This window comes from Anser cygnoides, chromosome 6, assembly GCF_040182565.1.
Source record: "Anser cygnoides isolate HZ-2024a breed goose chromosome 6, Taihu_goose_T2T_genome, whole genome shotgun sequence".
NCBI lineage: Eukaryota > Metazoa > Chordata > Aves > Anseriformes > Anatidae > Anser > Anser cygnoides.
The window spans coordinates 10,858,868-10,886,637 of record NC_089878.1 but is presented as its reverse complement, the minus strand read 5'-3'; the positions used below and the strand labels follow the sequence as shown (position 1 = coordinate 10,886,637).

The 27,770-nt window shown below is 42.8% G+C and overlaps 1 protein-coding gene across 14 annotated transcripts in view; it reads left to right on the top strand.

Moving 5' to 3' along the window:
• The window catches only part of LRRFIP1 (LRR binding FLII interacting protein 1), a 102,532-nt gene that overhangs the window by 57,487 nt on the left and 17,275 nt on the right, over positions 1-27,770 (top strand). For 5 of the 14 annotated variants that reach the window (XM_066999794.1, XM_066999796.1, XM_066999798.1 and 2 more), the window contains exons 3-7: positions 22,294-22,326; positions 23,585-23,710; positions 23,934-24,005; positions 26,258-26,428; positions 27,384-27,476. In XM_066999794.1, coding sequence (XP_066855895.1) covers positions 22,294-22,326; positions 23,585-23,710; positions 23,934-24,005; positions 26,258-26,428; positions 27,384-27,476 — 495 coding nt within the window. Of the gene's footprint in view, positions 1-2,891; positions 2,925-3,902; positions 3,951-7,222; positions 7,280-10,103; positions 10,185-11,418; positions 11,464-12,418; positions 12,485-15,199; positions 15,278-22,293; positions 22,327-23,584; positions 23,711-23,933; positions 24,006-26,257; positions 26,429-27,383; positions 27,477-27,770 lie in introns of all 14 variants that reach the window. The other 9 variants (XM_066999789.1, XM_066999790.1, XM_066999791.1 and 6 more) reach the window with 5 other exon arrangements.

Sequence of the window (27,770 nt, the reverse complement as noted above, 5' to 3'; positions counted from 1 at the left end):
ATACTGAGAATTTGGGAAGAAGCCCTGAGCTGAGTTGTGGGAAGGAAGAGTACCCAGTGCTAATCCGGAGAAAAACTTTAAATGCTTTTTCACAAAATACCAGTACAGTACTTGTCCTTACACGTGCTAGAGTTAAGATTTTTACATAATCAGCTCTTGCAATTGTGGAGATAATTTAAGCAGTTTAATTCTGAACAGCTAATGCTATTGGGGCAGCGTGTGTTGATGGTCTGGAGCAATGTTTGGTAGCAACACAACAGAAACAACCGCTAGTAATGCTGTGGAGGAAGTGCTCAGCACTTCTCAACATGAATCAGCTGCTTCTAGCTTGTTATGGAGTGATTTGGGCCTAAAACAGCTGTGTTTGAGAATAACTCAAACTTCTGTTGATGTTCGTAATTCATCAATAGTACTGGTTACATGGCTTTGGCTGGATGGTCAGCTGTATTTTGTAGAGCAAGCAAGACCTGTGTCATTCACAGCAAGGTCTCTGTTTATTGTCCTCGGTTTCTGGCTTCTGTGGAGGTTTTATTTTTTATAAAATTCATATATTTTTTCTCTTTAAAACTCTTGTTAATCGTTATCTAGGCTAGAAGTACCCCTTTTTTCCTAGACCAAGTATCTCCAGCATTGAGTGAAATGTCTCTTGGGCTTGTGAAAGAGTTTTGGAAGATGAAAAAATAAATTAATTACTACTGCAGAGACTGGTTAGCGCTTCCTGATTCCTAATGTATGTCACCTTAAGATAGCATGATACGTATTTAAAATTTTTAGTGTTGCCTTCCTCCCTTTTTAGTAGCATCCTTATTACTATTTAAGAAATGCTGTGAAAATCTTGATTCTTTAAGATTGCAAACTTAGTCGAGTGCCTTTCAAAGCTGAGAGAGAAAATGCCTTAAAACAGGAAAGATTCAACAAATGAAAGCTTATCTTCACAGCTGAACTTGAAAACCATTGTTTATTTTACTTAAATTTGGACACGTTTTGGGGAAGAAAAATACGCTAAATCAGATAAAATTCCATTTTTTTTATATTCAGAAGGTGACTGATAGAAGTTTGTTTAACCCTGGTTGAAACTGTGTCCCTCTCGATGGGGTAAAACGCAAGTACTTTGGTGCTGCATTCATCTGAAAGACTTCTTGTCTTCATGGAAAGCCACTGGTGATTCCTTTGATGCATTTTGATGGTTCCATCCTGCCCCTGCCTTTTGTTTTCATACATTTAAGCAGCAGAAGCCCTGCACTCTGTTCCTGACCATGCCTTGACGGAGCTTTTCTGACGCTTTTCCTGGGGCTGTCAGCGTGCCTTCAGGCTCTGATAACCACTGCTCTTCTGCTGAACAAGGATCTTCAGCTGGCTTAGGAGATGGCCCATAAATACCCGATATTTTTGCAAAGAATGTCCTTTTCTGACAGAACCATCTGGCTGAAACTTGACAGCCTGGTATTTCACATGATGTTGCACAGACTCCCCCCTACCCTCGGAAAGCAGCACACTGAATATTTTTGTGCAAGATAATCTGACATCTTGGGCACGCACAGGAAGAGTTTTGGCAGAAGCTGGGATAACTGAAGACTTCCTTCCCTGATCCAAGTGTCACTGGGATTGTAGGAGAAAGGAAGTAGTACATTTAGTCGAAACTGAAATTTACCCTTTCACTTCATTTGGCTCTTTTGCTCACAATTAAGTGACATTGATTGTTTCCCTAATACAGGTACACAGTAGTTTATTTTAAGTATGACCACATCTGTGCTTAACCTGTGAAGGTTTGGCCTCCTACTGTGTGTGTTTAAAACAAAGCAAAAAAAAAAAAATAAAAAGAACAACTACTAAAAGTCACCTCTGAGGACTTCTGAGCTATTTGAGCACGAAGAAAGCACCAGAAACTGCTGTCTGGTGTCCATGAAGGGTTTGTAAAACTACGCTCTTCTTTTTTGAATATTTGAAGACTACTTCCTTAGTTGTGGGATGCCACTATAGTTGGTCTACAAGGCTTCCACCTTCTGAAAATAGATCTTGTGCCCAGGGCATCCTGGGTCACTGTGAGGCTGGGAGCATTAGGAGTTACTCCTCGAAGTGATGGCTCTGTTCTGTACAGGCAGCTCTCATGAAATGGGGCAGTATGCATTTTTATATGCAACTTTACCTCCCTGCTAACCTGCCTGGGTTTATTCTGAGTTTTCTCCTGGAATAATTGCGAGGTGGACATCCGAACTGCAGGCACCAGAGGGCTGCTGAGCTAGATGTTGAGGAGCTGCCCTGGATGCTTCTGGCACAGCAGCCATCAGCGTGGTGTTGATTAGACCAGCCCTGCCAGTTGATTTAAGCTCCACAACAGTGGCTACCCTGTAACCAGCAGCCTAGTGGGTTGATATCATGCTATCTTGAGCACCTCTATGCCTCCTGCAGGCTTTGACAGCCTTTCCTGTGGCTTGTCGTGAAAGCATCAGAAATCTCCTGTCCCTCTCGTCTCAGAAGTCCCACAAGCTCGGTGCCCTTCCATGCAGTTTTTTTGTAGGGAAGCTCAATAACATCATCCTGTGTTTGTCGAGACACTGGTTTTCTTCAGTCTCTTTTCCACTGCACGTGTCCTTGTTGTCCCACTTCTCAGCTGGCTGTCTCTCTTGTGCAAGACTGTCCAGCATGAAATATTGCTGAAATTAGTCACTTGTGATGGGGTTTGTGTATGTTTCCCTGTTTTGGCCACTTGACAAAGTTCCTGACTTCTGGCTTTGTGCAAGAAGTCCAGAGTTATCAGAATTACTTATGTGGGATTTACATCTCTGTTCTTGGTGTTCTTGTAGGGGGGTGGAGGAGGTTGATTGTCATCGCTTGCTTTAGTGTTTTCCCTTGTCTTCTGATGTTTTTTTTTTCCTCCCATGCCTTGACAGTCTCACTTGGACTATGCCAGCGCCTATCCAGTGGTGAGATTAGTCTGACAGTTGCAGTGTGTGTTTAAAACCTAATTTTCAAGAAGGAACTAACATCAACTGTGATAGCTCACGTAAGATAAGGGATGATCCAAAGTGATCCTGAGGCAGTTTGTGGTCCCAGTGGGAAGACCCTACTCCTTTGCCTACTGTTGGGATGCACGCACCCTGTTCAGTGGGTGAACTAGGGAGGTCCGAGTTAAGTCCAGTTCAGTATTTATCATAAGACAGGACAGAGAAGCTTTTATTTCCTCTATCTCTGTTAGTCTGTCCATCGTCTGACTGGCTCTGTCTAGATTTACATCAGCATAAATCCAAAAAGAGAGAACCCTCAGAAACACGCTCTGACTAGATCTAGCACAGGAGGCAGGACGAACACACCTCCTACCAGAGATCTGACTCTTGGAGGACCGGAATGAAGATGGGGACTTGAATCTCAGCTCTTTAGATGTCCTCATAATGTTAGCAGTGCTGTGTTGTGTCAGTACTGTGTTGAAACGGAGGTCTCTCTGTTTCTGTAGAAAGCAGCCTGGAGAGCAGTTTTACAGGCTTTCTAGCTTTTTTTCTCTCCTTCATTCCCTGCCCTATTTCAGACTAGAGATGCAATGAATCTATTTGAGTGACCTATATACAAAAATAGTTCAAACACATTTGGATTTTGCATGGATCTATTGATGTAGTAAGTATAGACAGCTGGTAGCTCAATTAATTGACTTAACCCATCAAGCATGAATAATTTTAACTGTGGCTGCTAAATTTAACAGTACTATCATCACTTTTAACAATACTCGTTAATAACTGGTCATTTGATTTGAGATTTGATTTTTTTCATATGTGCTTACTGAGCCATGTTCTGCAGAGCTGGAGGAGTATTGGACTGATGGTTTTGCTTGATGGTATGCATGCCTGGCTCTCGATGTGTGCACACAAATTCATTGATCTTTTCACCCTGCATTCTTAATCTCACTGCAGGCTGGATTAGAGAATGAGAGGACCAAAAGGAAGAACTACTCCAAAGCAGTATGTATCTTAACTGTCTGTCTGAGGTTTTTACATACACAACCACTGTGATGGGACTAGAGGATATGTGCAAGTACTTTGGCTCTAAGAGCTCCCCAGCCTAATGTCAAGGATACGGTGTGACTCGCAGGCCTGGTTGGGTCTGCAAGAATACTGAGAATCGCTTTATCCGCAAAACGTAGCGTAATCCCAACACTGATGTTGGTGTTGTACCCAAAGAGCCTCTTGGAAAACTCAAAACCAAACTTGATCTTTAACATTACACTGAAATAAGTAACATTGCTAGGAAATACATATAATAGAGGCTGCATCTTTTAATGTAAGGAGTAGTAATGTTTTTCATGTCTCAAGAGGTTAGCCCTGATTTATAACGACATTTGAGTAACTAGTAGTTCAGCAATGCTGCAGGAGCACATTTTCAGATTCGATGTATGCTACTTCTGGTAGGAGTGCTGAAGCTTGAACTGAGGAAACAATATTCAGGAGGCTGAGGCAGCTTGCATAAATGCTGCCTTTGTCTCACCGTCAGTAGCGCCTTGTGTCAGAACAGATCTCGGAGCTCTTTTCAGGTTGGGATGTTAACTGTTCAACACAACACATTGTGAGCGGCAACGCTTTCAGCCAGGTAGGTGCTGTCTGCTGAGATGATGAAGTACCAAGAGAATTCAGCTGCCTGTTTCCAAGGGCAATTATTGTAATTACATGCTTTCCTTCAGTGCAGAGACACTGACACTTTCTTAGCTTATTGTAGCTTGGTGAACGCTAGTGTTTCTCAGGCAATCTAAAGGTAATTCTTTGTACCATCAGTACCTTACTAGTACATGCACCAATAGCACTGCACATTTAGTAGAGTCAACTGCGCATTTAGTAGGGTCAGTTGCATAGTTCTGAAATGAGAACAGATAAAACCGAATATTTCGGCCTCCCCAGTTTGCCACCCTATTTGTTTCAGTTTTCATAAAGGTTCTGATCAGATATTTAGCATGTTAATATAGCATAGAACAAAGGTTAGTAAGATCTGTTAAAGCTCACCCTGCAGAGCTTGTCTGAAATGCTACATCTGGAGCATTTGCCTTCAAAAATCTGAGCTGGAGAGGAGGGAACAGTGGTCATAGTGGCAAAGGAAATAAAGGAAATGACCTGAACGGTGGAGCATCAGTTTAAAATCTAAAGGATAATAGGGCAAATTAAATTAAATGTGTTTAGAAGTGTCTCATAAAGTGGAAGACACTTAACCTGGATTTGTGAAAAAATGAATCATGTCAATTCAACATAATTTTCCTAAGCAAGGGAATTATCTAAGGGCATAAAGGAAGAGCACTGGATGAGACTACAATGTGACTACAAGGCTTTTGGTATGCTTCTGCCTAACATTCTTGAGCAAAACGTTTGCCAAGACCAGGTTCTTGTAAAAGAAATGCATTTAGTTGAAAAATAATCTGTTGAAAACAGTGACAGCTGGAAGGGATTTCCTCTGATCTCTTCTAAGACAGCATTGTTGAGTTTTAAAGGGGAAATCAGTTCTATGGGAGTCCGTAGTGCCTACTTGTCTACGTTCAGGGAGTAAAGGGGGCTTCCTGCAAGGTTGGGATAAAAAATACCGATGGTGAGTGGGAGCCAACTTGCCAAAAGTGAAGAATGATAAGAATAAATGAGAAACACTACATCTTACGAACTGAGGAATTAAATACCCTAATGGTAACTAGGGAGTTGTGCATAGCAGTCATTCAGATCATGATCCAAGAGGTTACATTTGGTCAAGATTGCCTTGTTGAAAAAAGATGAACTTAATTCCTCAGTGTAGTAACAAAAGGAACGGCGGTGGTAATCAGCCCACGTGGGGCTGGCATCCTTGTCTTCAACTCCTGAGGCACTGTTTTAACCATTTTTTAGGAAAGCATTAGACAGATTGGTGCAGCCTGAAGAAGGTAGCAAAGCCAGGAAAGAACCTAGGCTGTGTAGGATGGCTAGTAGTGTTTCCAGACCATTGGAAGATGGGAACTGGGCACTGCCCCTCCATTTGTGATACCAATGTTGCATTTCAGTGGAGAGTCCTAAGCTTTGTCCAGACCTTGTCTTATGAGCTTTTGCATCTCAGGGGGTTTCTAAACTTGTTTAATTCTTTCATGAAAGCCACTGTGTAGCATATGATTTATACGTATTGCTTGAAAATTGATTCGTAATTGGCTTAGTGGGCTTTCATTTCAGGAATACAATACAATTTAGACTTAAGTTTAACTTGGAATAGAAATTCCAATCAAATTTCCACTTTAAACAAACAAACAACATCATGGAGAACTTGCTCATTTTTAATGTTAAATAAACTAGGTTTTGTTGTTTAGTGATATCAGGATGGGGACTTGGCTGAGAATTATGAGCTTTTAATGCTATCTTTTGAGGTATTTTGGGTCTATAATGACTTCTTCAAACACTGTGTTTCCAGACTAAGAACAATCTATGTTGTATTGATTTTTTTTATTTATTCCCAACCTGCTGCCCTGCTCTTATTGACTTGAAATATCCTGCCCTGCTTGTAAATCACTCCTCCTGAGCACATTTGTGTCTCCTATGTTCAGAGAAAACTCACACATGACAACAAATCAGGCTGCTGAGCATGGCAGAGGACAGCTGAACCAACTAAAACTCCTTGTTGGTCTGTGGGTTGCCATACGAAATGCTGGGATGTGGCAGATGGAAAATTAAACCCCCCGGGCTGGGGTTAATTTTGATGTGATTTGGGAAAGCTAAAAAAAGATTTCATGTAGCGTCGTATGTCTCCTAAAACGAGTTTCTTTATCATATAAACTTAAAATTAAGTTTTTAGCTATAATCTACTGCTTTCTAATTGCTTAGCTGCCAGAGGTATTAGTAACTACAGTTTTAAATGTATTTTATTATCCTCTCATCCCTAGTGTTCCCTTTTCATCCTGTGTTCCCTTCCCCAAAGAGTTTGAAGAGGTACAGGTGTTATAGAGCTGTAATAATAGGGGAAGCAGAAGTTTCTCTTAACAAGAAGAAAGAAAAGGGTCAAAAAAGGCAAGCAGGAGTATCCTTGACATTTTTGGCTGGCTTACAGATAGCAACAGACACAAATGTTCGTATCCTTGTGTTTGAAAGCATGACCTAGTTCTGCACTTCTCCTGTTCCTGGTGTATCTTTGAAAAGCTCTGTCCCTGCCTTTGCTCCTCATAAATGATGGCTATTGTAAAAACCTGGCTTTGGGGTCTGCATCAGTTTTCTCTTTTTTTCCTTTTCCTTTCTTTCCACGACAGACTAATGGTTATGAGGAAGACGTGTATGGATCGTCCCAGAGTAGAAAATCTAGCAGGGTTAGTAGCTGATTTATGTTGCTATACAATCTGTCGCGCTGTTTAATGGGATTAAATCTAATTAGCAAATTCTTTTCTGTGGTAAAGCAGGTTTTGCCTGTCTTGCATGTTGCGGCTTTTGCAATTTCAGACACAGAGGTGCAGCAATAAGCTGTTTTAAAAATAAAAAATAGAAAAATTAGGCCATGAGTGGGGCGGGAAGCATCTGAGTTTGGTACAAATAGGACTTGGAAGCCAGAATTGCCTAATTTGTCACAATTCAGCCTTACCCAAATTTGATTACCAGCAATATTTCGATATTTTGAATGTATTACCCTGGCACAGAGGGTTTCCGTGTGCTGTGAACCAGTGACTTTCCCAGCTCCTGCAGCATGCCCAAATCGTGCTCCAGCACTGGGGCTCCCAAGCCGCAGGGAGTATTGCACATGCCCAGAGCACTTGGTCTTTAACGTTTTCCCCAAATTCATGTTGTTTATATGAAGTTTGCTTAACACAATACTTTTTTTCCTTTATAAACCGCATCCTAGGGTTTCTGGCAGCTCCCCCGGAGGTGAACAGCCGGTGGTGGTGTTCCTACTTAGCTGTGCACTGCTGATGTGCTTCATTTCCAGAAATATTCCCGTGAAAAAAGCTTAATGATTAACTCCATTGTGTGCACGCACGTGGCCCACGGTGTTCCCTTCTGTTCCAGCACAAGGGTTTTGTGGCAATTACAGGAACTGATTGTCCTGCTCTGTGAAATGTCAGGTTATGGGCAAAATCTTTCAAGGTGCTGTTTCAAGCAGAGCCTCTTTGGGGGCAGGAAGGGGAACTGCTCTGGGCTTTTTGCCTGGCAGAGGAGGCTACAGTACAGAGCCTGTTGATCTTTATGCTATCACGACTTTGAAAGCAATATTAAGGGTATGCAGACTGAAGCTCTGTGTTCAGGGGGGAAATAATGTGCTTTTATAAGACTTCATTTAGCTAAGTGTCTCAGCAGGCTTCAATGGGTTACTTGGTAAACGTGAAGTTACATGGGCACTTGTATAAATAGTGAAACAGGACCGTGTACTTTATGTCTATTTAATTTGTGCTTCCATATGGTTTTGTGCATTTAGCTTGTGTATGTGGCTAGGAGAAAATGAAATACTGTTGCTTAAGCTCTTAAGAAAACAGTGTGTCCTGTTGTTGGCACTCTTGCTGAACTGTTTGAGTTCAAGGAACTTTATTGCGCAGTGCTTCTGACAAACGGTGTTCTTACTCCTTGGTGACATACTCCAGAGCTCTGCGTACTGCTCAAGAGCAAAATGTCTGTAGGAAAGTCATCCAGGGAAAAGAAGTGGGTTGGTTTCCACTGAAATAATTTAAAATCCTCTTGGCATTAGGGTTTGTAGCGTGGAGGCTTCACTGTATGTAGAGCAGAATTATGGCAGCATCGTTAGCTCCTTGTTTTCATTACTAAGTGTAACTCAGATTAATCTTCATTTAGAAGGTGAACGAGAGTTTAGAGGTGACTTGGAATAGCTGAAAATCCCAAACCAGTTGTTGCTGGTCTGGCTGACATTCACCTTTAGGACTGCTCTCTCCAAAAGCCCCAAACCTCACTTAAGGTTGACAAAGTGACAACAGAAAGGCTGAGAAGAGGCAGAGCTTTAGAGTTTGGGAATCGCTGAGCCTGCTGTCAAAGCTGTTTCCAACCTTTTAGAAAAATGGAGCAACGTGTGCCTTGCGATCTGTCTGCCTTTGTACCTAGGGCTTGCAGGATCGCGGGTTCATTCCTTGGAAGTGAGCAACACCCTGTGCATAGGTTACAGGCTCTCTAGGTAGGAATGAAAATCATTTCTTTAAGCTCAGGACAGTGTGCTCAGATTTCTTCTGAGCGAAAGCCTTACGTCACAGGAAGGATAATGAGGTAGGAAGAGACCTAGCTTTTTGAGGCTGGCCAGTTACCCATCCTTCCTGTTTACCTGCAGGTGTGGTGTTTAATCCACACTTCTGTTTGCCAGCAGTGACAGACATCCAGCATCAAGAGCAAAGAGGTTTCTTTAGCTTGCTGCAGTTCCCACGTTTGGAAGCAGAGCTGATGTCTGCTTCGCCTCCAGTACTGCTGCTGGGCTCGGTCAGGGCTTGCTGAAAACAGTCCTTGGTTTGCAAATGTGAATATCTGTGCACCTTAAAAATTGATGTTTAAGGCAACTTAAGTTGTTCATGGCATATTGTTGCCTAAAAAAAAAATCCTGTAAGGCAGAAACCTGTTTTTTTTTAGGTATGGTGCATCCAGTTCAGAATGAATGATGCCTGAAAGATGACGTTCCCAGTTTACCTGTTTGTAAAAACAGGTGTTGTCAGACAGACACTGAAGTCAAACAGCCGTTGGAAGCATGCTGATAAACACAGCTCCACTTAGCTCGAGTTAGGATGAACTCTATCCATGTTTTGGAGAACATGCCCATCTTTTAAGCCCCCCCAAACCATCCCCTTACAGCATGTTGTCTTATGGGCTGCAGTGGTGGAAGGGAGGAAGGAGCTTGAGGCTTTGAACCCTTCAATGGAAGACAAATCAGACAGGTATCCTGTGCATAAGGTGCTATAGGGATGGAGGAAGGCTCTGTCTGTTGTAAAGAAATCTCTACTTCACAAATAGAAAGGGCACGTGGTTTTCACATGTCCTCATATCTTTAATGCAATTTCCTTAATGCATTTATCTTCTTTTTGCATCAGTGAGGACTGACTTCTTGCTGTTTATAAGCTCCTAATGTACTTTTTGCTCCCCACTTAAAGGAGTTTGAAGTCCTTCGTGTTACTAAGCTGAGTTCTGAAGGTTTTTTGTTTGTTGTCAATGCAGGCTTCCTACTATCCCGACCTGGGCCTCCACAACACTGGCTATGCTTCCACATCTCAGCCTTCCTCCCAAAACGGAAATTTGGTCTGTTGCCCCCTGGTTTTACCTGGCCTGGACTTCTTGTTCTGATTTCATTTGGAGAATACAACCTCTTGTGCTTAGGAGCAAATCTGGACCAATTGTCAAGAGTCTTTGTAGCTCTTCTTAATAAAACTTCAACAACCAAAAAAGAAATCCCCAGACTGAAAAAGACCTTTTGTTTAGGGTTGGAGCGAGTAATGGAAAGCCATTTTCAAATGGGCGGAAAGTTTTCCTTTGGTGCTCCTCCCTTTCCTACAGTTACTTTGCTTGCTTTTGGCCTAAATTGGGCTGGAAAAAATAAGGGAAATCTAAATTGACTCAAGTTCCTTATTCTATCTGGGGCAACTTCTCTGCTTACCTGTTTGTCAGGCAAGCTTAAGGAAGTTAAGATAGCACAAGCAAGCAAATCACAGACGGCTGGAGGAAAAACCCAAAGCTTTGAAGTCACTGGTGAGGTTGGATTGTCCTCTGCACGTGGCTGGAGCCTGTGCAACATGTCCTGCCTGGTGGGATAGGGGACCTCGGACCCGTGGTGCCATCGGGTCCGTGGTGTCTCCAGGCCCACCATGTGGTCCCCACTGGCATGGGATTGGGGTGGCTTGTGGGAACGTGCCCCTGCAAGCCGGGCACTGCTGCTGGAGCATTGCCTGCACATACTTACAGCACCGTGTGTGCTTTCCGACCTGAATCCCTGCACCTTGCAAGTGATGAGCACTAACAAATCACCTGGGGTATGGTGTGCTGAGCTGAGTATCCGTAACTTGGTCCTGAGCAACTTGGGTTTTCTCTGCCCTTTTGGTCAATAACAAAATCTGCAAGAGGTGATCTTAGAGCTGCGTGGAGCACTTACAACGTGTATCTTCAAACCCTTCTGTCTGTGCACGTAGCTCTTTTTCTGCCTTTGGTTGAAGTGAGGAGAAACACCCTGTCTGCTGCACACAAATGTGTCGGAGATGATAACAACTTAACCTACAATGAAATTACGCTCCTGTGTTTCTCTATACCGTGGTGTCCTCCCTTCCTGTAGGAAATACACGTCTGCTTGGTATTCTTAGTCTGTGCGAGAAGAGATCTAATGCTTCTATGGCACAGCTGACTAATATTCTTTATACTGGGTTTCCTTCTGTTGTAGTGTTTTAATCCTAGTCTTCTACCAGGATTGTTAATTCTGCTCTAGGCCTCCTGTTTTATGTTCCATTTCTATGCAAAAAAACAGTTTTGTGCTTGTCTTCCTCAGCCCTCCTTGCTGTACAGCGATGCCCTGCCAGCCAGAAGTTACAGGGTTTGTCGTGCTACTGCTCTAAACACAAGCACTGAAGCTGCTCACTTTCAGCCATGCCTACGTTGTAACCTCTGTTGTTCTCGTTGGACCCATTTATTTCACACTGGTGCCACCTGTCTGATCCATCCGAGTGCACGTGTGCGATGCTGTTTGTACAGACTGGGGCTTGCTGACCCTTTCCTTTTACTCCCATTGGCATTGTGCAAGCAGTGCCCGGGGAGGTGTGGTGCTCCTGCAGGCCTCTCTTTGGATGGAGACCTTCGTCTTCATGTTGGCATACTACCCAGGGCACACAGGAGCAGGCCAGAGAGAGGCAACATCAATTCTTCCTGCTTGTGTAACAGCTAACAACAATCTGCTTCAAAACTTGAGTAGCCAAATTCCACTGTTCTTGTACAAACTTAAAACCCGAGAGAAGCTCATTTAAATTCTCACCACTTAAAGGCAGAATTTCCTCCTCCCTCTGTATTTCCCGAGCCAGACACTTGCAGGGTAAACTGGAGGCGGATGGCTGTCTTAAATATGCATCTTCCTCCATTTATATGAATTTGGTAAATTGGCTACTAAGTGAGGTTCATCTGGCGTGAGTTTTTTCCCATATTTTACAAGCTCCAGAAATGCAAATCAAACCCATTTCAACAGCTTAAGAATTGATGTTGCCGTTTTGGTCAGAGGTAACGTTACCTGTTGAACCGGCGAGTGGAGGAGCTGCTGGAAATGCATGGTGGTGTGGTGGATGGGGGGCACTGGGGATCTGCACGTGCCTGATGGAGCTCCCCAGCTCGCTGACTTCAGCTCTGTGAGTTCTTCACTTGCATGGTGCTTGCGGTTGCATGCGGGCGACGTCCCCGTACTTGCACATGCTGTTTGTTTTCCCGTGCCCTGCACCTTTTGAATTTGCAAAACCAGAAAGTAGGTCTTCCACTCCTGTTCTGACTCTGTCTTTTAATTGTAGGCGTCTGTGTATGACGAGAGCGTTTACAGTGGGAGCCGTCGGTATAGTGCCTCTAGTTCTCGTGCTGTAAGATGTTTTCTGCATTTCCCTGTTGTCGTGTCTCTGTCCTCCAGAACCCCTTTTTAACAGAACGCAGACTTTTCTGGGCTGAGGAGCATTTAAGATGGCCTGTGACAGGTCGTAGCCTGCTGTAGGAACAAGCACTGTTATCATCAAATCCTAAATCCTGACCCATGCCTTGCCAAGACCTGCTCCGGATGGCTCAGGCAGGGCCCAGCCCGTGCAGCCAGGGCAGCTCAGCTCTGCCTTTTCACTTTGGTTTCCTGATAAATACCTTGGAAAGAGCCCAGAAAGTCCCTTCCCTCTCTGAGACTTTGTCTTCTGCAAACGGGGATTTATGTAGGTTAAAAAAGGAACCGGTTCCCCAGTGCTGCTTCGTTAGCATGAAGTGCAGGAGCCGTGTGAACGTACGGCTTGCTTGCTTTTGTCACTGGGGTTTATATCCCGGAGGGGTATAAAACAAACCACCAAGACCCGAGCAGCAAAAAGCCCCCAAAACAAAGCAGTGATGTTAATTTAATTTAAAAGAAAAAAAAAAAGTTACACTTTTGTTAGCTTGGAGGAGGAAACCAACTTTGAAGAATGCTCCCTAAGCCCCATGTTCATGAGTTGTGCCGTGTGTGCTGCTGCTGATCTGAAGCGCCACATTGCTTTTTGGTTCACAGCGGTGCCTTGTTTGTGTTTCTGGCTGTCTTGTAAAACTCATTGATAATTATCTGTTTGGGCTGTTTTGGCAGCCTGCAGTCCCATGAATTTGCCGTTTACACCACGCTGAGCTGGTTGTAATCCTCTGTTTGTACGGGCTGTCTTCCTGTGTTTTCCGTAAGTCTCTCAGAGGCCCAGATGATTCGCTTCTGCTTTGGGAAGAAATCATTTGCAGCGGGCTCTGAGCCCAAAAGCTGTTTGAAGACTTTTTTCCCGCCCCTGTCAGTGGTCTGAGCAGGGAAGGCTGCGTGAAGGCTGGTCCCTGATCCCCTTCCCCATCCCACTGCCGTGCCCCTGATGCTCTGGAGCCTGGGCACGGTGGAGCCTCTTCCAGCTCCTGGTGCCTGCCCAAGGAAAAGCTGGGCTACGAGGTTTTTGCCTCGAAGGGAACTGCAGTGCTGCCTGTGGCTTTTTAAGGTCACAAGCTCGTGGCTTCGAAGGAGGGCAAAGAGGGGCTTCAAGTTGAATTGGCTCTGATTTGAAAAAAGGGGTGACCTGTGGGACACAGGGCCAAATTTCGCTTATTCTCAGCTCCGATGTGAAGCTCAGCAGCTCAGGTGTGTGGAGCTGATGTCACTTGGTGCAGGACAGCTAAGGACGGGGCTCGGCCACCCTCCTTCCTGTTCCAGTGGCAGGAACCGAGCTGGTGGCCGCACTGCAGCCAGGGCTATGTCCTGATTCCTCTGGTACCACTTATTGGTACTGCAAGCTTAATTTTCATTTATAATGTGCCGCTTTCATAGCGTGGTTAAAGATGCTGAATCAGTCCTCCAGTAGCTGGTGGGAACCTGGGTGTCTCGTGGCAGCTGGGGAGTTTTGGGGGATTCCCGCAGCGGCCAGGTAGCTCAATGGAAGAAACCTTAAAAAAGGGTAAGATAATACATAACAACAGTAAAAGAGGTCTTCAGATCACAGTGTTGTCATGTCCCAGAGACAAATGACTGAAATAAGCTCACCAAGGTCATCAGCAACACAGCTGAAGTTGCCGAGGAGTTCCTGGCCCCGAGCTGCCTCCTTCCTTGTCTCCGTGCCAGGTTCTGCACGAGCTTTGGTGCACTGACATGGCCCTTTGTGAAGGCTACGTTCACAACTGCCTTGAGGTAGCAGTAATAGGAAAAATAACCTGTCCAGTAAACATCCAGTGACTTCTTTAATTCATGTCTGTTCTGAATGAATCAAACTTTATACAAGCTCATGCATTTTTCTATAAAATATATTTAAGCACAAGATTGATTGCGAAGCTGCTGCTCTGACGCCTGTGAAAATGCAGGGAGTGGTTCTAAACTTACTGCCACGATAAGTCCCAGGACTGTGTCTCTGATGCTTTAAACTTTCATTTCCCTTCTCTGCTCCCACTGCGTTGTGACCTCAGGAAGCAGAGCAGCATGTATGCGTTTCTTGCCCTTGTCAGCCCCAGCTCAGCCGCTCTGCTTTGCCCCAGCGGTCAGATACTTGCCTGTAAGGACTGAAAGGCTTCCTTTGGCAGCAGAGGAGGGCTGCGGGTGCTGCGAAGTCAGGGGGGTGTTCAGTCTCTGAGATGGGCTCTGTTTGGACTCTAAGCGTGACATAGATGAGATGGTTTTTGTTTTGGCTTTTAGAGCATAGATTTATTTTATGTGTGCAATGTTGAAGAACAGGAAGAAGGCTCACCAGAGAACCTCAACGGTCCTGCAGAGTAGTAGGATCGAGCCTTTTGTGTACCAATTGAGAGGTTTCTGATTTGACTGCTATCTTAAGATATTTAAATAAAAATTACTCTTTGTTCTGCTGTTTCTTGTATTAAATCAAAGCTCTTTACTTGGTCCATCAGCTAGAAGTACTGCTTGCCTTATTTTTTAAATTAACATCTGAAGTGTTTGTTCTCTGACCTTTAACTGCTCTTCCTTTGTTCAGCTGCATGTAACCATTTTCGTAACTAACTTCAGATGCAATGCTCTAACTCCTCTCTTGCTTCCTTTCCCAATCCTAATTCTTTTCTCTCTTCTCTGCTTGCTGTTCCTGGTTCACCTGCGGCAGCCTTCAGAGTACAGCTGCTACCTTGGGTCAGGATCTCGGGCATCTTCAAGAGCCAGCTCTGCTCGAGCCAGTCCGGTGGTGAGCTCCTCTATTTTCTTTTGTTCCTAAACTGCTTAATTTCTGTTCTTCAAGGTCTTTTCTGTACAAAAAGGTCACTGTCACTCATAAGACTGTTTCTTGCTATATTAATTGGGCTATCTAGGCTATGCTAGGGACAAAGAAGGATGAACCAGATGAGAAATTTCAAAAAGGAATTTAAAAATCAGCAGTCACGCGAACCTGAAGTGTACCTCTACTGTAAAAACACAGGTATTTGTGTAGAAATTATTGAGCTTAAAGTACATTGGCAAGCATTTTGTGCAAAAGATTGCACACTGTTGATGGGTAGTGCTCTATGTCACTTGGCTATGAAAATCAGGAAGCCCTAAATCTTCCTGCAGCCTTCAGGTTTCTCTCTGTTCAGCAGTATTTCGGTGTGGTGTTGCTGCAGGGCTATCCGGAGGTTGGATCTGAGCATGTTTGTTGGACTGTAGCTTACCAGGCACCACAGTCTAGCATCGTGAAGTGCTAGAAGTGGGAGTCGGACTTGGCATCGTGAAATCCCAAGCAGTCAAGGCTGAGCAGGGCACAGATGCTAAAGGTTTGTCCAGCTCCTGTGACTGTAGGTAACCAAGACAAGATTTTTTTCCCTGCTTTTTACTGATAGAAAGCACTCACCTTCTATTTTTCAGTGGTGTATCGCTGTTTTCTCTTCTTCCATTCAGGCATTTACACCTCTGAATATTTTCTTCTTAGTTTCAGAGCAAGGCCTGATAGCGTGGCAACAGCTATCAGTACGTTGTCTTTTACAGAAAACCTGCAGCTTACAGTAAACTAGTCTATAACAAGTTAATCTTCCCTAGAAAGTGCCTTTTGAAGTGTTGCACTGTTTCAGTAAGGTGTCCCAGTGTCCCAGCAGCCTTCCTTGTAGTGAAGTGTTAAAGTGGTGGTTCTCCAGGGACCTGTTGCGGATTGCCTACCACATCCCCAAGATACAAAGAGATGAAGAGGGCGATACCATAAATTAGTACGCACAATGTGCCTCTTTACTCATAACGTCCCATTGCGGTGGTTGCTTTGCTGAGGAGCTGGAACTTAAGTGCTGTAAATGTTGCCTTGAGGAGTAATTAAAGAGGAATATCTGGATACCCGAAGCTACGGCAGCATGCAGCAAGGTAAGGTGCAACGTGGAAATCCAGAGCGTGCCTCTTCAGTAACACCCGGTCCGCAGTACCAAGCTGCTTTGTATCTGATGTCCCCCGTCACATTTGTCATCGGGCAGGGAGCAGGGAAGCCTTCAGCCCATCAAGCAAGCCCAGTCTTTTTGGGGGAGAAAGATGTTGAATGAACTGGGTTGAGCAAAAGCAAATGGAACTGATAGAAAAGCGCTGAAGTGTTGGTCTTCCTTAAAGGCAAGGGTACATCTGCTTTTTAATTTTTTTTCCAGGATTTTTATCAGGTAACATATGGCAGCTGGTGAGATAAAAATAAATCAATATTTTAATTAGTCCCTGAGTCTGAGGGAGCTCTGAGTTCTTGCAGTATGTATCTTCTGCTGTACCGCAAGGCAGAACATGGAAGTTCTTCGTAAATGGCCTTGCAAACTGAATTTCAATTATCCCCAAGGCAAAAAATAATTAGAATAACCAGGGATTTATTTCATTAAAGACCTTTAAGTGTAAGACTTGGGTACCTTTACATTAACATTGGCTTCCACTGTGCGTGTTTTGTGTTCAGCCTGAGTCATTAGTGCAGGTTGCTTGTGGCGAGAACAAAATGCAGCTTGCCCCTTCTGGGAGCTGTAGGGGATTTTGTCATGTCATTCTCTGCTTACGACTTGGCCTGGCTGCACGCACGTGGGTGGGGAAGGCTGGCTGTGTCAGCGCGGAAATGGGAGAGGCACCAAGCTGAGTCTGGGCTGCAAGGAGACGACAGGCACCCTTATTTTCTTTTTCTTTCTTTTAATCAGCGCTTTATGGCAGGGTGTGAAGAGCTGCCGTTATTTCTGCGGCCTCGAGGGGCAGAGCGTTAACGTCAGCAGGTCTGAAAAAAGGCACAGGGCTGCAGAGACATCAGTCCTCCAAAAGGTACAGGGCTGTAGGGACACCCTGCCTCCTCCTACGAGGCAGCATGAACCTGGTACCCTACAGCCACTGTAGCTTCACTGCGAAGCCACCTCCGAGTTACCGCACTAGGTCACTGCAGCACCTCCTGACTCCCATTTTTATTTGTTCCACCTATACTAAGCAGTGCCTCTTCCCGTAACTCATGGTAAGGAATCGCTTGCCTTGCCTTTGAACACACAATTCAAGGCGTTTTGATAATGCTTCCAGTGGTGTGCTCGGTCTTGGCAGGAGGGTGCTGAAATTGAGCCCTGTCTTCTCAGCTGGCTTAGCAGTGTATCGCTGCCACTCGCACCGTCCCAAAATGTCATCTGCTCAGGTTGCCTAGAAGAATAAAGGCCTCCTTGGACAGCCACAATAACTTCTGAGTGGAAAAATGTGATTGTTTTGGTCTGTACCAGTATTTAATATCGCCAGCCCATAAAAATGAGCTGTTCCCTCCCTTGATATATCAAGCCATATGCTTTCATGGTTCTGCTTTATATATCCTCTGGCATTTACACACTTAGAGATTTGACTCCAAGTTTACTTCGTAAAGGGCTGGCGGAGGAGGAGGGAAAGGGGAGTATCTGTTGGGTTGAAAAAGCTGGATTCCCAACAAGCTTATGTCACTTGATAGTTTGATAGTTTAAAAAAACTCTATGTACTGTAATAAAAATTAGGAGTGCTTAACACTTGAAGGTAAATGATTTTGTTTGTGGGCATTATGGGGCAGAAAACCAAAACTGAACAGTTCCCTAGCTTGATTAACTGTCATGAGAAATTAGATGTACAGAACAGAGAACTTTTCAGCCTAACTTTCTAAATTAAAGCCTATGGTATCCTGTCACTCCAGCCCTTAAATCTTTTTTCAGAACCGTTTCTCCCTCTGTCACTGTAGCTTTTTAACGACCAGAAGTCCTACCTGCTGCACGCAGCTTTGCTGACTTGTGTTCTCGTCTGTGCTGTGCTGTTTGTAGTACAGTAAAGGCCAGGAAGATGCTTAAACACAACATGTAAATACACCTGCCTCAACTTTGCCGTTTGATTTTTGATGCAGTGCCTAAACATTTTTCCCATTATTCCCACCAGTAATTGCTGTCTGCTGCCTTTGCACCTATAGCAGATACGTGGATGTGTCAAGTTTAATATTTAAGCATTATACTTGCTATTAAATGCATATCTTGGGACTACTGAGAACAGCATCAGTCCCTCCTGTACAGATGGAGGTAAAGTTTGTGCCTGAGATACTGAGATGAGCTTTTTAATGTGAACTGCTGGAGGTTTTTTTCCTTAAATCAGTAAGTCAGTAGCAAAAAGCAAGCATTTCTGTATTTGATATAGAGTCATAATGTAAAGATTTACATTAGGCTTGTATCCTGTAGCACTGGAGCGAGGATTTGCTGCGGTGCTACCTTGCATTTTGGCGACTGATAAGTTTGTTTAAGCAAGGAGCTTCGGCATAATACTCGTCCCTTAGCTGAGGATACAGGTGACAAATCCACTTTAGACCTGACAAAGTTCAGCAGTGTATTTCACTGCTGGCTTTTAAAGGCTTATTGCTGGTGTTAAGGTGGCTCTTGTGACTGGGAGAGCACGCAGGAGCCCTGTGCTGCTGGGTGCCCCAGCCAAGCTCACCGAAGGGGTAAAACTGTGATTATGTAGGCTGCCAGGCTGCCTGCGGTGCTGCTTTTTTAGTTCCCATTTCTGCAGATACCAGCCTCTGCTCAGCACTATCCACCGCAATAACTTCTCTGTGGTGTGGGCCAAGTTTTCATTTCAAGATCAGGAAACGATCTTAAATATGTCACAACAAAGACCTTGCTTTTCTGAGGAAGCTGATCTCGGGTTGAGATCCTCTCTGGAGCTGAACAGTGACAGCCATGCACGGAAGTTGTTCCAGTACTGGAGCACGCATGCAGCGCTGCACAGCAGCAACAATCTCATATTTAGCTTCCCTCAAGCTTGCTTTAGGAGGCTGGAAGCTAGACAATGTGTTCTAGAGTCCTGACTCTTGCTTTGACTTCAAGATCCACATTTTCTCTCTCCTGCGTGCAGCTGGGATGCAATGCAGGACTGTCCGCGGGTGTCAGGTCTTCGCAGGGGGTGCTGGAGTCAGATTTTGGCCTGGGTAATCCCCTAGTGGAAAAGAGCCTCAAGGGTTAACCTGCCCGCGGAGTAGGGAGAAACACTTTTTAAAACATTGTGCTAAAATGTTTTTATTATCTAGGAAAAATAGGCAATATAGCCTTATATAGACTGGTAGGATTCTTTTGCTCTTGTTAAATTTCCAGCTGCGGTAAGCCTCTGATAGTGCTGACGTGACGGCAGCATGGCTTGGGCTTTAGTCTGAAAAACTTTCAGAAGAGGCTGAACTCATCCCATTGTACTTATTTTTGCAAAGAGCAACCTAGTGCCCTTGCCAAAACAAAGATGTGCATGCCGGAGTTCCTCTGAAACTTGCATCCTTTACCTTCATTTTTATACACCAAAGTACAAAATGCCCAAATTGTTGGCAAGGAAGAAGGTAATGCAAAAGGATGATGTTCTCTAAATTAAAGGTTGTGTATCATTAGGTGAATTCCTTTTCTAGCAAGTATTCTGTTAGTCCTTTAGATTTTGATATGGAAAACGAATTAAGGGCTACACTTAGTACTGTGAGAGCAGATAGGTTGTTTTCAGCCTAATTGCTACAATATTCCTTATCGCATGTTTATGTGGAAGGTAAACATTTTGGATCGTAATTTTGTGTGGCTTCAAATAAAAATAAACATTTCTTCGTGAACTTTCTTTGATTTCTTGCTGGGTCAGATGCCACAGGTCTCCTCGGAGAGTGGCTGAAGGCTGAAAACCTGGGGTTCCCTCTGGTGGCTGAAAAAGAGAGCAAAATTTCTCTCTTCTGTGGAGCGATGCTGTCACTACATTAATCTAAGAAAGAGCAGAATGAAAGCTATATAAAACATTCATATAAAACAGATCAATTTTTTAAACATTAACCTTGAAAGAAATCACCAGTGGTTCTTCCTCTGAGAAGAAAATGAAATGCGTGTTTTGTGGCACCAAATAGACGCGTGTAGCAGAGCATCACTGGGGAAAATGAAACCTATAATTTTTTGAAACCACACCAATTTTAAAAGTCACTTAATACCTTTGAATGACTGCATCCTCAGAACTGCTAAAGGTTGTTTTGCAGTGAAGGTGCAGCAGGCTTCACAGGTGTGGTAATGAGTGCTGAGTAAAAATACCTACTGTGTGCAGATCTTTCAACACAGTAACTTTAATATTTTCTCCTTTGTAAATGGAAGCTTTTTTCTGACTCAGGTGATGGATAATTAAAATAATATCAAGATTTGTTCTCTTCTGTATCAAAAACATTTTTACATCTACATTCCACAAATAATTTGAGGCAAGTATTTTCAGTTGTGCCCTAAACCCATAACATAGGTTTTTCAAAAGGCTGTGCGTAAATTCCTGGATATAAAGGCCTGTGTGTGTGTACACTGCTCTGTAGTAACACACCAATATTAGTACTGCCACAACTTTCTTGTTAAACAGCCACCTGGTATTTGGCAGGGCCAGAAGGCTGCCAAATCCACCACTCGGAGCTGTCTGGCATGAAATAATAGGGTACCGTGGGCAGTGTGACACATAACAAGTAGGGTCATTCACACGTTGCTCTGTATAATTCAAAGGGGAAAAAAATGATGAATGTTAACTGATTGGAAAGAGGTGGAGGTTTTTGAGTGTTCTTTCAAATGAAATGCGTTAACTTAACCTCAGCAATGCCCTGCCTTCCTCTGGAGCGGACCCGTGTTGGTTTTTCAGTCGTTTCACAACCACTGTTCTTCTTAGCTCTTAGGCTCTCTATCTGGGTAAGCCTTTTGTTTTTAAAAGTGTTTTATGAAAGCATCTTGAAGAGATGCCCAGGTTGTGTGTGGGTTTTGCTCTCTCTTCTGAGCATTGAAGTTGTCTTGATTCTTGGTAACTTTCTGTACTCCTAAATCCCGCTTTGGCTCTGATTTATTTCTCCCTGGCCAGTGTTAGCGTAGGATCTGTCTTCTGAATCAGTAAATTCCAGGGAAGCGCTGAAGTCACGGACTGGCTGTTTATTTAGACTTTGCACCGGTCCCACACAGAGACTTCAGGGTCAGTTTCTGCAGCCTCGGCCTTGCTGGGATCTTTGCTTGAAGTCAGTTGCTCTTTGACACAAGAAGAGAACACTTAGTGGAAGTCTTAAGCTTTAGACCTTATTTTTCATAGTTTTTTATTCTCCTTTCGGGAGCAGTGCAGGTGCAGTACAGTCCTTCAAACCGAGCTTGATGCCTTGCTTTTGGGAATGGGGGAGGGACATGCTGGTAGGTTTCAGAGGTAGCTGATTTTATTTAAGGTCCATAAAACTGCAGCTTCAAGAAGGTGTCTTGGTCTGGAAACCTCTGCATCCTTCAATTAAACAATGGTATGATCTCTCTACTTGAGTAAATTACTATTTCAAGTTCTTTTGAGGCATAGTTTTAAGTTTTCCTAAAAAAAAAAAAAACATGAAGATAGCATACAGTTGTTCTTATGTAGAGGAAAAGATTTAGGGGTTTGAGTTCACATCCATTTAGGATTTATATGCCTGCATTGTTAACCCACAGATCAACTGTTGTCTTAATGTTGAAATACTATGATGTAGATATGGAAAAATGTGTTCCTCTGTCTTATCTTACAGACCTCGTAGGTTTTCATCAATGCATATATTTCAGGGAGCGATGTACTGCTTGGGAACTTGTGGTGATTTGTCCTGGCTTATGCCCTGAAGTGCTGGCCAGGACATTGCTGGCTGCTTTTTGAGCAGATACAGATTGCTAATGAAAAGTCTCTTAAAGGTTTTAGGAATTCCCCTTCTGATATCATAGTACCTTCTCTTGTGCTTTATTATCTAACGATTCCTTCTGAACCTCTGTTTTACAGATTGAGGAAAGGCCAGAAAAAGACTTTGAGAAGGTAAGAAGGATCTTGTGAATTACTCTGATAAAAGTGCTGCCTTTTTATTTTTTTTAAGGTTAGGTAGAACTTGCAGTGAATTTACAGAAATCTTCTAGGAAGCCTACTGTGGCGCAAAACTTTGAATTATCAGACCTACTACTACTACATTTATTGAACTTTAAACCTATGTGTTTGTTCAGAAGTTGTAACTGACATTCAGCAGCACTTGACTGAAGTTGCTTCAGGCTAAGCCATGTGAATACTGGTTTTGTTTGTAGAGTGTAATTGTAGTACTGCATACAAATAAAAAAAACCAAAGTGATACTGCACTAAGTGAGAAACTGGCTTCACGCAGAACCCTCAGTACTCTAAAAACAGTGTGGCTACTGCTGCAGAGTAAATAAATACAAATGAAAGCAATAAGAATTTGAAGAGTAGTAAGAAACGTCCACAAAATATAATAATGCAAGTTCTTAAAAATATCTGGCAAGATGATACTAAGCCCCTAAAGATTTTATCTAATTTAGAATTAATACTTAAATCTAAGCCGTGCAAACTGCTGTTACAAAGATAAGTGTTTACATCTGATTTTCTCATTAGTTTCCCTTGGTGAGTCTTGATCTTCTGATTCTTCATCTTCCTAAGAGGTTATTTAATCAAGCTTGTATCATTTGGAAGTGCAAGGGTTCTTTTCTGGCCTGATTTTAAACCTTCCCCTGCCGAGGAGCTTGCAGGAGCAGGGCAGCAACAGCTCCCATTCCTCTGGGTTTGTTGTTAATACTGAATTCTAATGTTTTCTGTGGCACCAGAGACCAGCTAGGAATTAGGATGACCTAAAAGCCACAGGCTTGCCTCTGGTTGTGTTAGATGCCTAGATAACAACTGCTGTTAGCTGTTCTCTTCACGTTTTAATTATAGGACTGCTAAAGCTAACACAGAAATAATGTAACTCCCAGGAACAACTATACCATTGAAATACAGAAGATGTACAGATATGTTGGGTGTTTGGGTTCTGTTTTAGTTTGGTCTGGGTTGTTTATTTTTGGTTTTGTTCCTGGTTTGGTTGGTTTTTGTCTTGCTGAGGCACAAGGTGAACCTTGGTGTTCCACATCATGTGCTTTACTGGAGTGACTCTTTCATGATGCCAAAGACACAATTAATGTTTTGTCATTTGTCTATATCAGTAGGTCAACAGTCTATGTTATGTGTAATTATTTTTTAAAAATCCATATATATAGGAAAAAAATTACAACCATTTTAAACTGTGTGATTCTAGGGAGCACGGACCGTCTCAAGTTTATCAGCAGCCACGTTAGCTTCTCTAGGTGGGACATCTTCACGAAGAGGCAGCGGGGATACGTCTATCTCAGCAGATACGGAGGCGTCTATTAGAGAAATAAAGGTGAGATTCTTAAAACCAGCACAAACTTCTAGGAATCTTTTAACTATGGCATTTTTTAAACTTCTGTCCAAGAAATTTCATCGTCTGGCGAGGCATCAGACTGCTTAACCTGTGTGGTAGAAATATTTAAATGAGAGCCTCGAATATGAATAATTCCATATCAGTTGTACTTCTGCCCTTTAGTTTCAGTGACATCATTCACCTTTCTCACCGTTTCTCGCAGGATATCTATGAGTTAAAGGACCAGATTCAGGATGTAGAAGGCAAATACATGCAGGGACTGAAAGAAATGAAGGTACTGCTTTACTGCAGAGTGGAAGTGTGGTAATTAACACCAGCTAAACATTCACAGAGCCAGTGTGAGACCTAGAACTGACCTTGCATGCTTTTCTTCTGGGGGTGGTTGTAAACTGTGTAAAAACATTTCATTAGCTGGAAAAGTAGCTGTCCTGGTGTCTGATTGTGGTGAGCAGTGCTTCCAAGTGTGGACTGAAAGACAGCTGATTACTCTTGCATATCTGTCTTGCTGTTTTGAGAAGGTTATTGTTTTGCTAGCAAATTCAAATTGCTATCTTTTAAATTGCTTTGTAAGGAAACCTCTCCAAATTGGAAGACGAAATAAAACACGTGGCCTACAGTGCCATGAAAAATCGTTTAAAAGCTCAGATGTTCTACTTACATTTTCTTTTGAAAAGGTCTGGCGTGCCTTTGGAAAGTTGCACATGTGCAGCATTGACTGTCATTTAGGTTTCATCTTTAGATCACAGAAAAGACCCTTAATACTTGTAATAAAATGTTGTGTAAAAAAACTCATCACATGAAAAGCCAACCAATGCTCACAGCAGCCGGCAGGAGGGAAGCACTTAGCACTTCCACAAAGCCATAAATGGATTTTGGTGTGACAACCATGCAGCAGCATAACATCATGTGCTAAGTGAGGAAGAGCATTAGCATTAACATTTTTGGAAAAGTTAATTTTGCAAAGGTATAGGTAATACCAAGCATGTAATGCAACATCTATCGGTGTGAATTACTGTGTGTGTCATCAGCTTAGTGCTGCAACAGGTGCAGTTATTGCCATCTTAAGAGTTGTCAATGGAAAAAAGAGTAACTTGGCCTTTTTTCTGTAAAGCCTGTTTTTTTTTCCCCCCTGATCAGTGTGTAGCAGATGTAGCAAAATAGTCACACTGCATAAAAAAATTAGGTTTGCATCCCTTGACCTGCCTTTTGTGGTGACTTGTACCTCAGCCACATTGGGTTTCAAAAGTGGTCTTTAATTCTGGCTTTGCTTTGGAGTAAAAGAGTGTGCTTAATGTCCAGGGATAACCCAGTGTGATGGAACCTGATGCTTATAACACAAAACTTAGCATGCTGAAGGAGTTAACTTCTTATTTGCATATACTTCCTTTCCAGCTTGTTTCTGAGATTTAATCCCACCACTGGTGCCAAATTCTGACTGCTTTCCTGTGCTTAATATTTCTCATCCTTGAGCTGGAAAGTGCACCAAAACACAATTTGTGCTTAAGGACATCAATTTATACAGGTCCGAAGACAAATTCTCTTATTTGTCAATAGAAATATAAACTAAACCAATTCAGACTTAGTTTTTGTGATAGTTTCACCACTCTCATCCCCTGTTCTGTTTATGGAAAGGAAAGGGAAGTATATGAATCTCACCTTTACTTTATGCATCATTCTAATATTGCTGAAGTCCCAAGAGAAACTGCTTGATGTGTGAACTGAAATATCAACGTTTGCCTATTTGCACTGTTTTGCCCACGTACATCCTTTATTTCTGTTTTAAAATCAAACACTGCAAGTTTGACTGCACAGCATGGAAGATGAGCCAGAGCTTTTTGTCATTGTTGTTACAAACCTCTCAGTATCTTACATTCGTTTCATGTTGATGGGGATGGGGAGGGTTTTCAAGGCAATGGGAGTTGTTTCTTAAAGTGAATTTGTAAAGAGGGAATGCGATATAGGAAACCTAATGAAAAATGATGCATCAGGTCACAAAAACCGCAGCTTTCACTGCAAATCCTAATTCCTGAGTTAGTGTATTGAGTGTCTCCTACCTCACACTGAAAGGATCCCTGAAATTTGTGTGAGCTGGCTGCTAAACCACCTTAGGTTAAAGCCTAGCTCATTAATGATGCACTACCTAAACTGATCTTAAATCAAGGCCAGTTTACCTTTAAAAAAAAAAAAAAAATCCAACTTACCATCTTCAGCAGCTGCTTTGAGCTGCCAATGTGCAGGGGCAGGGGGAGGAGGGAGAAGGAAGAAAACACTGAGAAAGCAGGAGCTGAAGCGGCAGAGAACAGGAAGCATTTTACCCATCCTAAGGTAAGGTTTCTTGCTTGTTACCAGAAGGCTTGTGGGAACACAAGGGAGGTTATCCTCACCTTGGGACAGTTGGTAAGGCTCTCCGGTTTCAGCAGGAGTGCTCAGGAGGTTTGTGGTTTAGCACTTCGTTTTCTTGTTCAAGGTCTTGGCTGGCAGAGTGTGTATAACTGACCTCTGACTGTGGATGTTTATTCTTTGCAGGACTCTTTAGCCGAAGTTGAAGAGAAATATAAAAAGGCTATGGTGTCAAATGCTCAACTAGACAATGAAAAAACAAATTTCATGTACCAAGTAGATACCCTGAAGGATGCCCTGTTAGAGTTAGAAGAACAGCTGGCAGAATCCAGGAGGCAATATGAAGAAAAAAGTAAAGTATGTATTTAGCTGTGGCATGTTATTGAACTGTGAAGGATTTGGGGAGGGGGCCAGACACCTTTGGGAGAAGCCAGACAAATTACTATTCGAGATTTTTAATAAGTTGTTGCTTTAGTTGCTGTTAAAGTGAGTGGAATAGCAGCATGCTATGTGCTTGTGATCATACAAACAGACTTTTTCATGAAATGTCTGTTCTATAAAGCAATTTCTGAAGAATTAAAGAAATGTTTTATATGGTAAGGTTATGCTGATAGTATCATATGTCCTTTGATATTCCATCTTTGAAGTAAATTCAAAGGTTTTGTTTGGAGTGACTTCTGGAGGATTCCTTTTTTTACTTCCGGAGTATTTTAATGCATGAAGCTCCCTTCAGAATAGAGTTGTGCAGCTTACATAGTTCAGGCAGCTACGTGGCTGAGTGCTGAATTGTTTTTTGTGAATTCAAATTCTCTAACACCTAGTGAGTTGGTGTTAAACCTGTGGCCTGCTAGCTTCTCAGAATCGGCTCTTTAGCCTGGGGACATTTCACTATAGCACACTGTGAAACACACAGTTCCTGGAAGATTTGGTAGTGTTTTTTTTGTTTAACTCCTAAATGTCTACCTAACTTGTTCAGTGCGTTATGTCAGGAGAGCAGGTTACATTCCCATCCATTCTTCTGTGAAGTCACTAGGACTTGGGTGTATAAGCCATTCACTGGCAGCCTGCTGCTCGAATTGTGAAACTGCCTAAATGATGTCTGTCACTTCCATATTTGGGGGAATAATAATTTCTTGGAAAAACGACAAAACAGACATAAAAAAAAAAAAGTATTCTTTTGGGATTGTAATTAGAAGCATATTCAGGCATTGAATTGTGGCAAGCATTTTCTTTGTGCTAGGACTTTATTTCTTCTGTTTTTCTTGGGTGCTATTTCTGATCAATAAAAACTTCATGAATATTTCATTCACAGGAATTTGAGAGAGAGAAGCATGCTCATAGCATATTGCAGTTTCAGTTCATGGAAGTCAAAGAGGCTTTGAAGCAAAGAGAAGAAATGCTTGCAGTAAGTAACTTCACCTTTTTTTGTTGTTGTGTTGTTTAATGACTTCTTTGATTGGTGTGTTCCCAGTTAGGTGTGTAGAAGGTGAGGCATAGAGAATTTTATTCCCTGCTCAGGTTTCTCACCTGAAGAAATACTCGTGTTTCAGGCCGAACAGGTTTAGAGCTGACTAACAGAAATAAGACTCTCATAAGTATTATCTGAAGATAGATTTCCTTTTTGCATTGTCCATAATGTGAAATAAGCTGTGTTTTCAACAGCCGTTAGTGGAGATGTAGAGGAAACATGGAACTATCT